We start from the raw sequence: 14,924 nt of genomic DNA, 5'->3' as shown, positions 1-14,924 counted from the left end.
ACTGTTTACAGAAATCTATCTTTACTTTGAGTTATTGAAAAATTTGTCACAGAAGTTTGGCCAAAATGTCATATAATAAAAGAAAATAGAAAAGCAATTTGAAAATTTGCAAAAAAAGTTTAAGAAAATAAAACTCATTACATTGAAAGCATCTTAAATATGTAAAAATAAAGACTTTCAATACATACAGCTTCTCTGGGCAGTTTTCTGGTTTGTCCATGATCCGACCGCTAATCACATAATTCAGGACCTGCTCATTAGCCAATCCTTGATATGGCTGAGATGCAAACGTGGCCATCTCCCACAGCACCACTCCATATGACCTATATTTGATGGAATGAATATTCTTTATATCTTTTTATTTGACACAATATAGAGAAAGTGATGTAATAGCAAAAGAGCAAGATCTCCAGCAGCTTTATTTTGCCCCCCCCCCCCAATGAGTATGATCAAGAGTGACACAACAAAAATCGAAAACTTACCAAATGTCAGATTGACAACTGAAAACTCCATCCTTGAGGCACTCCGGAGCCATCCACCTGACTGGTAACAGCCCTTTCCCTCCTTTGCGGTAGTAGTCAGTCTCATAGATGTCGCGTGTCATGCCGAAATCACCAATCTTCACAGTGTAGTCCTCGGCTACCATGCAGTTACGAGCCGCCAAGTCTCGATGGACAAACTTTTTAGCTGATAAGTATGCCATACCATCTGCGATTTCAACTGCCATCTGGAGTATGTCACGATAGGTTGGTGGTTGTACATCAGGATCCTGTAATAGAGTTGATGATAAAATACATACAGGAAAGACATTGTTCACTTGAATCAAGCAATCTCGCAGCTATCGAACTGTAAATTTTTCCTGACAATAAAATACTGCCGCAATAACAGTAATGAAAAATTCTAGGAATGGAAAAGCATGTGTACATCAGCTGTTCAGTAAAGGATGTAAACATATATATTTTTAATACGGAAATTGTCTGACAATTACGGTAATGAGAATCACATAAGGCCGTAGTGTGCCTTTTTAAGGCCTCAGGGCAGACTTTTACTTGGGGCTCTTCTTGAAAGGGTTATTATGCAAAATATGTGTCAATATTTTTGGGGCCCCTATTTGGCTCGGAGCCCTGGGGCAGTGCCCCGGTTGTTATGTCCCTGGAATCCCATACGGGACCTATATAATGAACCAATCGAAAATTAAAAAAATATATAGATGCTAATCACATTTCGATTCCAACCAAAATGAATATCTACATTGAGTAACAATCAAATTCTGTTTTTGTTTGAGTAAAATGGCAACAGAAAATTATAAAATGAAGAAAATGTATGATCATGCACTGCCTTGTGCAACAGGTTTTCAATAGATTTAAAAAATATTCAAGAAGGTCGGAGACAATCCCACTGAAGATGCAAAGCTCCAGTATAATTGTTGTTACAGAGATCTTTCACAATCGAACACAGCCAAGGCTCTATGACTTGGGCAAATTTAAGCCATTGTTACATAGACTATGATTGATGAAGGCAACGATAATCAACTATGAAGACTTCTGTGTTAAGAGTTCAATGGATGTCTGATGCTTTAGGTAAACCACTGATAATCCACAAAATTTCTGATCTGCAAACTAAATTTTGTCCAGGATTACTTTTGCGGGCCATATAGGAACTAAATTACTTCTTCATGAGCCATATATTGAAGAAATTATTTATAGAAGGGTTTGACAAATCGCCAGGAAATCTACGCGCCAAAATAAATTTTTAGGAGATTCAAACTTTTTTCCCTCCAGAGAAAATATAGGGTCAAAAAATATTTCAACTTCAAAGAATAGCAACCCCTTTCCATATATTGATTGATATGCTATCATGAATTCCAAAAATGTGTTGCCCGACCCTAATTAAGCAACAACATACAAAAGTCTTAGGAGATGATCCCAACATTTTAATTGCCATGGCGACCTGGTGACTGGTATTTGTCCAGCCTCGCATTACAGGATATATAAGTTGAAAATCAATCTTGCATATCCGAGAAATTAAAAAAAACAAAACAATCTCATTCTTTTTCATTCAGGGTCTTAACTATGATTTCTGTTGGGAGAGAGTCAAACATTAATTTGTTATGCCCTCAATGTTTATCATATCTAATGCGATAATTGTGTTTATCATTTCCCCCAAAATTTTCTATCTCCCTTGAGATTAATTATTCTGTAACAGTAAATGTGATAAATGTGGCTACTTTACACAGTAAGTGGTTATTACACATTCTTACCAAGCACAGTGGTAAGTTTGATAAATTTCCCTAAATTTTTTTATCACTTTTACCAGCAATTACGCATAGAATTCAAGAGTCGTTGGTAAATTTGATAAATTTCAATGAAATTAATCACTTTCACTAGCAGTTATGTATTTTACCCAAGTGTCGTGCCATTGGTAAACATGATAAACCTTATTACACAATAATTCATACATGTATTGTATCATTATATAGGGATGCGATCGTAAAATTTGTTATCATTATATTGTGGTCGACTATATTCATCACATATACTAGACGCATTTGGAATTTTTTTCATGTTTATCAAATTCACCAATTACACTAGGGTATTATGCATAATCTCCGGTAAAAGTGATAAATTTATCAAACTTACCAAGGCAATTGGTAAGTATGTATAATAACCGATTTATAATTTTTACCGTAACACCTCTACCAAACTTCTCTCACACTAGTTCTGGCAATGACTGGCCTCATGTGGCTATTCTTCTGAAGCAATTTTTGACTAAAAAGGACTTTGAATGTCTATGCCATTTATTATACAGCTTTGATCTATCTTCACATAATTTTTATTGTATGCAAGATCAACAAATCTACAAGTACAGGGAAGACATTTTTTATATTCCGCAACTGTTAATTAAATAAGCAGAGATGATTCTAAAGCACTTTGCCAAAAATAACCTCCATTCTTGAAGACCGGCAACAAAGAAGAGCAGACAATGAACGATAATCACTGTAGTAAAGATTCCCATTCTTTAACAAACCACCTATCTACATTGCGACAGAAACTTAGAGAACACAGACAAGTAAAAAAACATATTTTGTTATAAATAAAAGTCATTTGATGGTTGCTTGTAGGAAGCTTACTTCATTGTCTGGACGGTGTGAACGCAAGAAAGCTTTCAAATCGCCTTTGCTCATCAATTCCATAATGACTAGTGTTGGATGGCCCAACGAAACCACACCCAACAATTTGACTATGTGGTGACAGCTGAATGCTCTGCAAATGTAAAATAAACATCCACCAATTAGAACGGGAAAATGAGCTGCACGAGTGAAATGAGTCATATAAGTACTGTAACACCTCGCAACAACAGACAGTGAAAATGTGATAGCTATTGGGAAGTGGTCATTATTGGGAATAGCAGTTTTAATTCTGCAGGGGAAAAAAAACTGAAATTTGTGATTTATATAACATGTAAAATGATAATCTCTTCTGTAATTGATTATGATGATTATATTAGAATATATGATTATATTGATAATATTATAATAATTTATTCATCAATCCACAGCACTGTTTTGGCATCCTAAAAGTTAGGCTTGCAATGCTGAAGTAGTAGGCGTCGAAATGACTTGTGAGAAACACTGATATAGACCAAGACAGTGAAGTAATTCCAAATAATTCTTTGTTCCCACCCATGATCAACTTACCAGATCATACATGCCCAACCTATGATGAGCAAGCCAAATGTGGCCTCCAGAGACATCTGATATGTGGCCCGCACGAGTTAAAACCAAATTTTGTAAGAATGAACTAAACGGTACATTCTCAGATCATATAAAAGTGACTCACAGCCAGGGCCGCAACTAGGGGGAACAGGCGGGTCTTGTGCCCCGGACGCTAGACCCAGGGGGGAGGCGCGCCAATTTTATTCTGAAACCTCCCCTTCAACATTACAAGGAGGCGTCAACATGTGTGCTTGCCCGGATGATCAAGCATTTAGTTGCGGTCCTGCTCACAGCAGATTTACAGATCACATAAGTGACCTGCGATGCATTTTAAGATCATTGACTTGAGACACAACAAAAGATTACTTAAGTGACCCTCCCCCCTCCACTGCCTTCAATATTGTTCTGGATAATTTCTCACAAGTCCTTGAAATGATCAGAGGATGAAATAATTTTCACGGGACATCAGATTTATTTACACAGACAGCTATTTAAAATTACTTACAAGCAGCAATTTTTTGAAAATATGCTCGGAGATCTCACATTGAGCAAACAAAGTCCAACAACTCACTCCTCTATTGCGATTGCCTCACTATTTATAGGTATGGTCGAATCTTTGAGAAAAATAAATATTCCACAAAACTTCATTTTACAGTTTCCAAGTTGGTGGCACCACCCGACGGACAAAAATTAATGTTCCAGAAGAATCTGGATGCTTTGCTCCGTACCTTTGCATTTTCCATTTAGCAACAGGACAACGCCAAGTTTGAGGATATCTTAACAAATTGCGGAAAGACCTAATTTTCGTAACAATATACTTGTTTAGCATTTGCACCCCAGAAAAAAGAAAGCATGTAAAATATTTTTTCCCCCCAGCATGGAGTTGGGTACAGAAAACCCCCTTGGAAATTGTTTTGCTTATAGCGATTTGCATTTTTTTTTCAACTCCATGTCCAAAGTGGCAGTTGTACAGAAATCATTTTTCGAAGGTTATGTGTGATTAAATCTATGGGACACGTTCAATTCCAACAAAATATGGCTGTTGTTCGGAGGTGACCGTTACAGATTCTTTTATTTACAGTCAAATCTCTTCAAATAGAAACCGTTGGCAACATAATTTGAGAGTTTTATCCTCTCTTCTGGTATCTGCTTACAGAAGCTTGACTGCTTATAGAAACTTAATTAAGAAATAAGTACTAAAATTATTATCAACTTATAATTATACAATTATTATAAATGTTGAAACACATAAAAATTAAATATTAAATCAAAATGAATAGACTTACTTCATGACTGAGGCTTCCTGCAAGAATTCTATCCGCTCCCTCATGGAGGCGGAATCATTTACTGTCTGTAATGAAATTGCAGAAATTATAAACACTATTTCAAAGCCATTAATCTCAGAAAATGAAAAGTTTTCATGTTATAATCATTATGAAAATTGAAATAGATTAGAATTTTTAGTTCCGTTGCTGATTATACACTAATGTTAAGTGCCCAGACAGGATGAGCTCTATAAAAACCATCTTTTTCTAAAAGAGCACAAATCCACTCTATTGCCTTTGGGCAATTTACTACTGTTTTGCCATCTTTTCAGATGATTGTGCAGCAAGTGTGTGTGTGTGCTTACATCATAGTCTGTGCAAGGACATACTCAGGGTCCAGGGTCAAACTTTGGAGGGAGCACAAAAATTTTCTTCCCGAGAAATTTTGAGTTATTACCTTTCAAAAAGCATTTAAATTAACATAGCATATAGAGGGTATTTTCTTTCAACATTTCAAAATGTTTACCAAAATATTAATTTTTTCCAAATTTTTGGTTGGCTTGGCTCCCCCCCATACACCTCTGAATATTTGGTATTGTGCATGAGGAGGTCAATGCTGCCATCTACATTCCCAATCATGAGTAAAATTTAATGATTGAATATTATTTGTATTATTATAGAGTCTGTTGCTCTCAGTGGAGAGACCTTTTAACCTAGTGATTGGCTTGCTCTTTCGAAGTTGAACTGAGAAAAACCAGCAAAGGCCACACAACTCTGTAGAACTCCTTGAGAGTGAATAATTAAAAAGTGTCGAATGAACCATAACTCATAGTTCCCAGATAAAATGAAAATACACATGATCATATATATATATATGGCTTGTTAAAAAACATTTTTGGTGCTCCTAAACTATCCTACAAATTTTTAAACCATGGCTCCCTTGGCCTTGCCATCATTCATTCAGGTCTCCGCAGAATAGTCTAGAAAGAAATTCGAGGATGATGTCACTCAGCTATCCATACAGCTGGATGATGCGAAGATATATTTTGTAACGAGAAAATTCAACTGAGTTCAAACAATGACAACTCTTTCCAAAATATATCGTTGCATCAGCCAACTGTTAAAAACCCTTGTATAGAAAGAAATTACCTTGACTGAACAGATTCACATCAATGCATAAATTCCTTGCAATGCCCCCAACAGAGATTGGTGATGTTGATAGGAGCCATGATGCACACATTGAAAACTAATCTATATATATAAAATTGATTTTCTGTCTGTGTGTGTGTATGTATGTTCTCTATACAAATATACAATTTTAGATCGATCGTCACCAAATTTCGCATATACACCAAATAGGACCCGACTTGAACGATAGGCTACTTTAAAATTTTGTTAGAGCAGGGCAAGTGCCCCATATGGGCAAAAAACTGTCGGGCAACAATGGTTTTTGGGCCTCAACAATCACTTTCCGAACGTTTACATTGGTTACCGTGGTTCCCTAGCAATGTGTTTCAGGCGTGTTTATGCCTTTACAATGGCTTGCCACTTCTTCAACGCTGTCAATATATGTATAATATTTATGCCTTTATAATGGTTTGCCACATTTTCAATTCTCCCAGTAATGAGGTTTTTTGAATGACGTCATAATCATTATCAGCATCGCTTTGAGGGTCAGGAAAAGGGTGATCCTCATAGAAATCAGTGTTAAAATTGCCGATTTTACTGTAGAAATGCGGAAATTAAGTGGGGCTTTCCACTACATCAATAATTTTAAAAAAGTGTATTGAATTCTCAATTTTTGAAATATTGAGTTCGCTTAAGAGATACGAAGCCCAGAAAATTAAATACGACGTGACAGACATACTTTTGAGTTGGATATTCATGCAATAACATTGATTTTAACTTTCCATTTATATCTTCTCAAGCATGAAAATTAATGTTTCAATATTCAACGGCATAAATTCATATAGTTTATAGGTTGTTTTAAAATTAATTATGGGCCCATAAAGTGCATCGAAGAAATTCCACAGCTTTAACTAAGCATTTTTGGAAGCTTAAACAGGCAGATGGATAACTTGAAGTTCAAAAAGGGAGGGGGGAAATCGAACTAACTACCTAGCACCCTTTAAAAAGGAAAAAAAAATATTCACTTCTACGTTTCTTTAAATCTAGATTTTTCTAATTCATGAGTCGCGCGGGAAGTTGCCATATTGGTTAACTTGGACACAGTTTGTATGTCCCTCAAAGAAAGAGGGAGATATCACGTGATCCAAAAAGCCTCATTGAAGAAAACCCGGGCAACGCTGGGTAATATAACTAGTAACCTATATAATTCAGCAAATCAAATCACTGTACCATGTTCATCATATGCTTAGGGCTGGCACCAGGCATGAGGAGACGAGGCAGCCACCTAAGGTGGCATTTTTTTCTGACAGTATTGTTGTGACTGTGTTTTCACTCTCGCAGATTTTTACACATCAAAATCATTTTGAATGCAAAGCACAAATGGGTAAATAAGTGCAAGTAAATACAATACCTAGCTATTCAATGCTCAATTCATCTCCTTTTCGTCCCACACAGTACTGCGTCTCTAGAGCCTATCTGTAGAGACCGGCACATAGGGAATGGATATAGGCTGACTAGCTTTTCTAGTTGCATCCATCCTCTTGCAAGATTTGAAATCACACAAGTGATGGGAACTTGGGTGCATCTGATTGTTCAGATTAAGGTCTATACAGAAGGTGGTTTCTGAAAAATTAGGTTCCTTTTTCTTCTTTGTAAAGGATCTTTTCATTCTTTCTCAACATTTTTCTAGTTGACTTTTCTTTTGACTGAATACCTCAGCAAGTTTGGATACCTTGTTCATCTTAAGACAAATGCCCCTTTCGGTCAACACAATACTAGAGATAGGCCTATTTCTATCTGTTTTAGCTCAGGAATGCTTTGAATGCTTGTTTTTGTATACCAGTGGTTCTCAAAGCGAGCATTACAGCTCCTAGGAGCGTTGTGGTGAGCTTGCGATATTCATATGTACCTGTACATTGCCTTGAAGTGGTTCTTTGTTAGGTTGCTCTGGGGAGCTGTGGATGAAAGTTGACTAGGGCAAGGAAGCTGTGAGTGAGGAAAGTTTGAGAGCCACTGCTGTATACTTATATCTGTTCACCTACAGGCTGTTATTGGAACTGTGACTCTGCGCTGCTTCTCATAAGCAAGGTGCCATAAAAAGCCACTAGCTTTATGCTATTTTTCTGCAGCGGTCTTCACGATGCTTCAAAAACATTATATTTTGCTTGTTTTGATCCAGTAATTTGGAAGTCCAAAATATCGCCAGAAACAATGACACTATATTAATGTAAAGTTTGTCTTCAACAAAGAATAATTAAAATTTTTTGGTTATTTATTGTCTGGGGTTTTTCTATGGGATTAGACCAGTGTTTCTCAAAATGGGCGTCGCCAATCTTTATTGAAGACATTGCAGCAAGCTGTTGATTTTTATAATTGCCTATTAGTGCTTTGAAGTGGTTTAATTTTTTTAGACTATTCTGGGGAGCTACAGATAAACGTTGTCACGACAAAGGAGCCACTTGTGGCAAAAGCTTGAGAATCACTGCTCTAAATCATCACTGTGATCCGCCCCTCCCCAGAGAGTTGCGACCCACACTTTGAGAAGCACAGTATTATGATTAATAGACAAACACAGAAAACTCTTTTCTGACAGTCGTATTAAAGAGGCTGAGGCGGCAAAATTTATGAATGAGGGGTATCATAAATTTTGTTTCCCATTTTATCTGGAAGCTGCAAGTAATAAAAAGGTTCAATTCTTCTGACACATTTTATCTGCTTCGAGTGAATGATTTTTTGTTCTGAGGAATTTACATCCTCATTACCTGTTACAAATTCCCAAATTCGGTGATTAAGACTTACTTTGATGGCACAAGGCGTTAAGTCGTTTGACTCTCTGAGTCCTTTGACAACGCCTTTGTAGACCATTCCAAAGGAACCTTGACCAAGCTCTTCGAGTATAGTAATTTTTTCTCTGAGAACTTCCCATTCATCGGGTTTATACACTTTAAAACAAAATCAATGAGAAATTATTAAAAATCATATATAACATAAAAAAAATCAACATAGACAAGATATCAAATGTTCTAATTTTCAGGACAAAATACATAAGAAACTGAAATACTCACCCAGCCCAGCACTAACATATTCAGGATTGACAGAGGCATAAAGAATTCCATCGGGAATCCGAGAACCATACCTACAAATAACAAGAGCATAATTATGAAGGAAAAATTCAATTCAAAGAGATGACGAGGATTTTAGAAAGAGAGATAGAAACTAGATTTTCGTTATAATGATAATCGTTAAAACAAGATTCGACTGCAGTTCATATATCCAATTGAGTTTGTGCCTAACATAGCCATTTACAAAGGAGGCCAATATATGTAGGGAGGTAATTTTTCATCGATTTTGTTCGATTAATGTATAAGTGCATCTAGAAACATTTTTGTGAAGAGGGATGGGAGGCAAACTATTAAGGGTTTGAAAAATTGGCGAAATTCCGAAATGTTGGAACATAAACTTACTTTCGTCTGACAAAATATATTGAGCCACTAATGACTATGATCACAGCAGCAATGGCAGCTATAGTTACAACCACAAGTACTTCATGACGAACACCATCTGGGAATGAAAAAAATGTTTTGAGAATGGCAATGAAATTCAAAATATTACATATGTTATACCTAGTATAACACATTATACTACTACTAATATACTTATTATATTAACCAATAAAATATCAGAAATATTAAGCAAGAAGCAGAAATATTCCTTAAAAGGTTAACCACAAATTACAACTAGACCTCGTAAACACAGGGCAGTTTTAACATATTCATGCCAGGAAATGAAAATTCTCGTTTCGCGCTTTCCTGATAAATTCTCAGATAATGGGATTATGTATTTACATTCTTGCCTTTGTAAGTGCATATATATTTACATTATATAAGAGTGAAAATTTCAATAAAATATATTAGTTACAAAAAAATAACTACCACAGTTTTAATGCACATACGTTGAAATACTTTATATCAATAAAAATACCCTGATTTATATGAACGTTCTAGGAAAAATAGATGCGAATGTGCTAAGAGTGCATTATGGGTTCCCAGGCCAAGTTATTTTTCTAAGGTCCTTCCTGGCAAAAAATATACATGCTTACTCTCGAAAATTTCACCCAGATCTCATTTTTGTGAGGCCCCTCTTTTGATGCGTGCCGTGCCCCATGCATTAAGACAGCACTAATTATAAATATTTGTAATCAAATAACAATTACGAAGCCAGTGGAAAGACTGCACTAAAAATAAATGGAAATTCTTGGCTTCTATCTGCAGGTGGCACAAAATGAGATTTAGAGTAAAATGATTTTGCTAGGAAAGTGTACCGCAAACCTGATAAGCAAACTAAAGAGACATACCACACTGATGAGAGACCATTAGATTTGTTTCAACAAGATCTTTCTAGTAGACGCATAAAAACACTTATGTCCCCCATGAAATGAGTATTTAAAGTATTTTTGTTACGCTAACTTTTCAGAGACAGCTGTTTTTAGTCCGTTAGTGTGATTCACATCTTATATATAAATATGAAAGTTTGTATGTTTGTTCTTTATACAAATCTACAATTGCAGACCGATCGCTGCCAAATTTTGCATATATATCAAACAGGACCGGGATTGAACCGTAGGCTATTTTAAAAGTTCGTCAGAGCTGGGCAAATGCCTGAAATGGGGGAAAAAAAACATTGGGCAACAATGGTATCTGGGTCTCAACATTCACTTTTGGAATGTTTACTTTGGTTACAGTGATTCCCTAGCAATGCGTTTCAGACCTGCATATGCCTTCACAATGGTTTGTCACTTTTCAATCTTCCCAGTAATTGAAGAAAACCCGGCAGCGCTGGGTATTATAGTTAGTTGATAATAAAAATTTGAAATGTTCAAGAAATAGAAATTTAATCACATACTAGGGAAAAAAATCACTCTGAACTAACCTCTCACATCTGGTATCACAAAATATTTCGGTAGAGTCCAATTTCCTTCATCAGCAAGAGATGTCGCTCTCAATCTCAACGAATAGTTGCCAGGCATTAGGCCATTGATGGTGTAGCCCATCTTTTTACTGTACTCTAATTGCGTGATACAAACTGGAACAGCTTTATACTGAAAGACAACAAATGTGTTTTTATGAGCGCATAGACATTTAATTATATATTTTGCAATAAAGTAGAAATAGTTTGCATGTAATAAAATAATTACAGTGTTTTAGAATTTTTTAAAATCTAAATTCAAAATCTTCACTCAATTAGAACTTTAACACTTTCAGGCTTATATAATGCTATCATAGCTCAAATTTATAAGCTTGTGTACATTTATATTTAATCAATTTTAAAAATTTGAATATTTTTCATAAGAATAATCCTGATGTACACATATTTATAAGTATACATCTGTTTTAAGTATTTCACATATAGGCATTTGGAAACAAATTTGGACGATTCTCTTTTGAAATATCAGTGATAATTCTAAAAAAAACTGGTTTCCAAAAATATGTTGGAAAAAGAAGAAAGGAAATGAAAGAAATAAAAGATAAAAGTAGAAAATATATTGGAGGAAAGGGGGGGGGGGAGATTACAATAGATTTCTCTTTTGTCCTCACCCCCTCCCCATACCTTTTCTTTCTTTCTTGTGTGTATATATATATATATATATATAGTTGGAGCTGCTTATAATGAAATAGGAAAAAACAACAAAACTGTTCGTTATATCCATACCAACTTGAAAAATTATGTGTTTGAGCAAAATGAAACATAATTTAAATGCACGATGCATATTTTTCAATAATCTGAGAATTCTTAATAAGTAAAGTACAAATCAAAAGAGGCAAAATTCGAATAGAAATCTTACGTAGTTAAATACATGAGCAGAAAATATTTGTTTTTTTTAAAATTCATGATTATGGATGTCAAATGTTTAGCGTAAAAATTATTTTTGCCTAATAAACATGCAAAATGTAATGCTTTTTCCTTTACCAAGAGTCCGGTTACTGGAACGTTCTTTTCGTCCCTTATTTTCAACTGATTTAAAAAGGACTCCTACGAATCTTTCTTTGTAAATTTTCAGATCCGTATATATATATATAAACTTTTTCCTTCAATTCCTTTTCTGTCTTCAAAATGGAGTAGCAAAGTTTGAGGAATCCAAAAGTGCTTTGATATGCCTTGTCTTTTTTTTAAACTATTTTTGGCTTTCAAAAAACTGTATAGCTTCAACTTTTGAAGCAGCAGACAGCGTTTTTATGTTTGGAATTCACACAAATTAACTTGCACACGATTTCGTCGCCCGAATCTAGCTAAAAAATCTTAAATGCGCTAAAGATGTTTTGTAGGTAAAATTCTTGAAAATATAACCTCAGTTCCTGATAAAGTTTTCTTCAAATAAAATAGGATTCAACAGAGAAAAATAGTGTGAAAAAAAAAGTGAAGCAAAAGAAGATTTAACAATACGCAAAAATTACAGTACTCACTCTACTAAAATGGCTTTCAGGGAAATAAAGTGACCATTATTGCATGTACTGCATTGCATAAAAATGTTAATTCAATAAGAGGATTTGAAAAGAAGATAATCAAGAGGATTTATAAGAAGATTACAAAGAAATTTGTTGAAATTTGTGTTTGAAAACTGTTTTAAAATTCATTATAGGCATACTTTGCTAAAATCTGTGTTCGTTATAAGCAATTGAAACAGCATAGATAAACAATATGAAATTCATGGACATGGGAAAAAATAGTTGTACATGAAATTATGTAGTATCTGTGTTTATAATGAGGGAGAAAAACACTTCTGTTCATAGGGTTACAATCAATGTAGTCTTAATGCATGGGCCCACCTCTGGGTGCCTCAGAGAAATAAGTGGTTGAATTTTTCGAAAATTTGGCAGGTAGCAGGCACGTAGCCAGAAATTTTGTTTGCGGGGGGGGGGGGCAAAGTGATAGAACAATCGATTTGTTTATTTTTCCCCTTTTTGGCCATTTTGGGAGGGGGGGGAGACCAGACCCTCAAGTCCCCCGGCCTTGCCAGGTAGGGCCTCAGAAAAATCACCTGGCCCAGGCAGCCATGATGCTCTTAAGACGGCCCTGGTTACAATGAAGTTTTGCAATAAGAAATGTGTAGAAAAACCAGAAAGAGTTGGAATGAGTTGCTTCCATTTACATTTGAATAAAATATCTTGTCTGTGATTGTTACGGAATTAAAGCAAATTGACAACTTTCTCCAGAAAATAACTTACATCTCTTGCTTCAGCTGGCTTGTACTCAATGTGGTAGGTAACAATGAGTCCGTTCGGATCCTTTGGTTCACTCCACTTGATGATCACAGTACCATAAGTTGCATTGTCCAAGTTCAATATTATGCTGGACTCGTCTATGTCATCTGCACCACCTGAAAGATATCAGACAAAGAAATGGTTCATGCCTTTGAAAATCTAAAATACCTGAATAATCCACGCATAAATGCCTGTGTGAGAGGATACAGAGAGAATGTATTCAAAGGATCGGCAATAAAATAAATTCCGTTCATACATTTTGATATACAATGGGTGATGCCTTAGGAGGAAAGAGATAGCCAATAAATCGACAATACCCATTTCGTTGAAATTTCAATCTAAAACTATCATTCCACTTTTACTCATCCTTCATTACATTACCTCAGAAAGAGGTTTGGTGGTGGTGGTGGGGGGCCCTGTCAGCCCCCACCTACTTTTTTGCTATTTCACGCTATAAATTAACTACAGAAGGGGCCCGTGAAAAGTCTGACCGGGGGTCTGGCGATTTTCCATATTTGAAATCCAAATTTCATGCTTTCCCTTTAGGAAACACGATCAGATTAAGATTGCAATTATGGCATTTTCATTAGAGATTTTTCATTTCTGTGAAGCACAATTTGAGGATTTTTTTGAAATATTTTTACAAAGATATGAAAAATCAGAAAAAATTGGTCCCAGACTGAAAGATCTTAACAAGGCTTTCAAATCAGAAACACCAGCACCTATGGCATAATATCAGCCAAATATATTCAAAATGATAAGCAGAATGGCTGTGAACAAAGATCTGGGGAGAAGCTCATTAACAGCAAGCTTATTAAAGATAAACACATCAGAGATGTTAAAGATAAGTTACAGAAATTGTAAAAGCAGTAAAATATAAATTGCATTTTACTTTCTCAAAAAGTTCAGATTCTTAGACATTGATATTACATACCAAGTGCTCGAGTTCGCACAGTTGTTATGGCTTTCGTGCTACATTCAGGAGCATTGTTACATGTCTCGTTCTTTGAATCCTGACAAGCTCTCACCTTGATATTAAAGAAGAAAAAAAAACCTTAATACAGAAGGTATCAAATTCTAATGAAAAATTATTTTTTTATGAATCAAATACTTATATATATATATATATATATATATATTAGGATGATTTACTCTACATAAAATATGAGATTTTTTTATATTCGATCCGACCACACTTTTGGGCTTGTTTTCATTTTTAACAATTAAAAAATAATCAAATTGTCAGCAGAATCCACTATTTCTCCCTTGATGCAGATAATATTACAGCAATTAATGCCGAACCCTGCTATACTGAACTTAGATTATGGCAAATCTTCAGATAACAATGAGCAATTTCCAATGAAAAAATTCTGTAACAATTGCTGGAAGAATACTAGCTGGTGTTAGTTATTATTGTGCGAGAAATATTATTGGGGCATTGTATAGATTCACACTGATATCTATAGAAGCCAATTTTGGCATTATTATCATTAATTTATCCTTGCAGATCATGTGCATTAATTAGTGTAATGTCTCAAGGGAATAGCGGGGGGGGGG

At 35.2% G+C, this 14,924-nt stretch overlaps 1 protein-coding gene across 1 annotated transcript in view; it reads right to left on the bottom strand.

Moving 5' to 3' along the window:
* LOC149065955 (insulin-like peptide receptor) overlaps window positions 1-14,924 on the bottom strand; it is a 194,674-nt gene that overhangs the window by 14,909 nt on the left and 164,841 nt on the right. Inside the window, exons 15-24 of the mRNA XM_089253299.1 lie at window positions 14,302-14,395; window positions 13,332-13,483; window positions 11,038-11,206; window positions 9,573-9,669; window positions 9,174-9,244; window positions 8,908-9,050; window positions 5,002-5,066; window positions 3,131-3,263; window positions 483-769; window positions 189-323 (exon numbers count right to left, since the gene is read on the bottom strand). Coding sequence (XP_089109425.1) covers window positions 189-323; window positions 483-769; window positions 3,131-3,263; window positions 5,002-5,066; window positions 8,908-9,050; window positions 9,174-9,244; window positions 9,573-9,669; window positions 11,038-11,206; window positions 13,332-13,483; window positions 14,302-14,395 — 1,346 coding nt within the window. The remainder of the gene's footprint in view (window positions 1-188; window positions 324-482; window positions 770-3,130; window positions 3,264-5,001; window positions 5,067-8,907; window positions 9,051-9,173; window positions 9,245-9,572; window positions 9,670-11,037; window positions 11,207-13,331; window positions 13,484-14,301; window positions 14,396-14,924) is intronic.

The sequence above is a fragment of the Pholcus phalangioides genome, unplaced genomic scaffold (assembly GCF_987345545.1).
Source record: "Pholcus phalangioides strain wild (caught in Gottingen) unplaced genomic scaffold, Ppha-v1.0 ptg000036l_1, whole genome shotgun sequence".
NCBI lineage: Eukaryota > Metazoa > Arthropoda > Arachnida > Araneae > Pholcidae > Pholcus > Pholcus phalangioides.
This window is presented reverse-complemented; position numbering and strand designations above follow the sequence as displayed.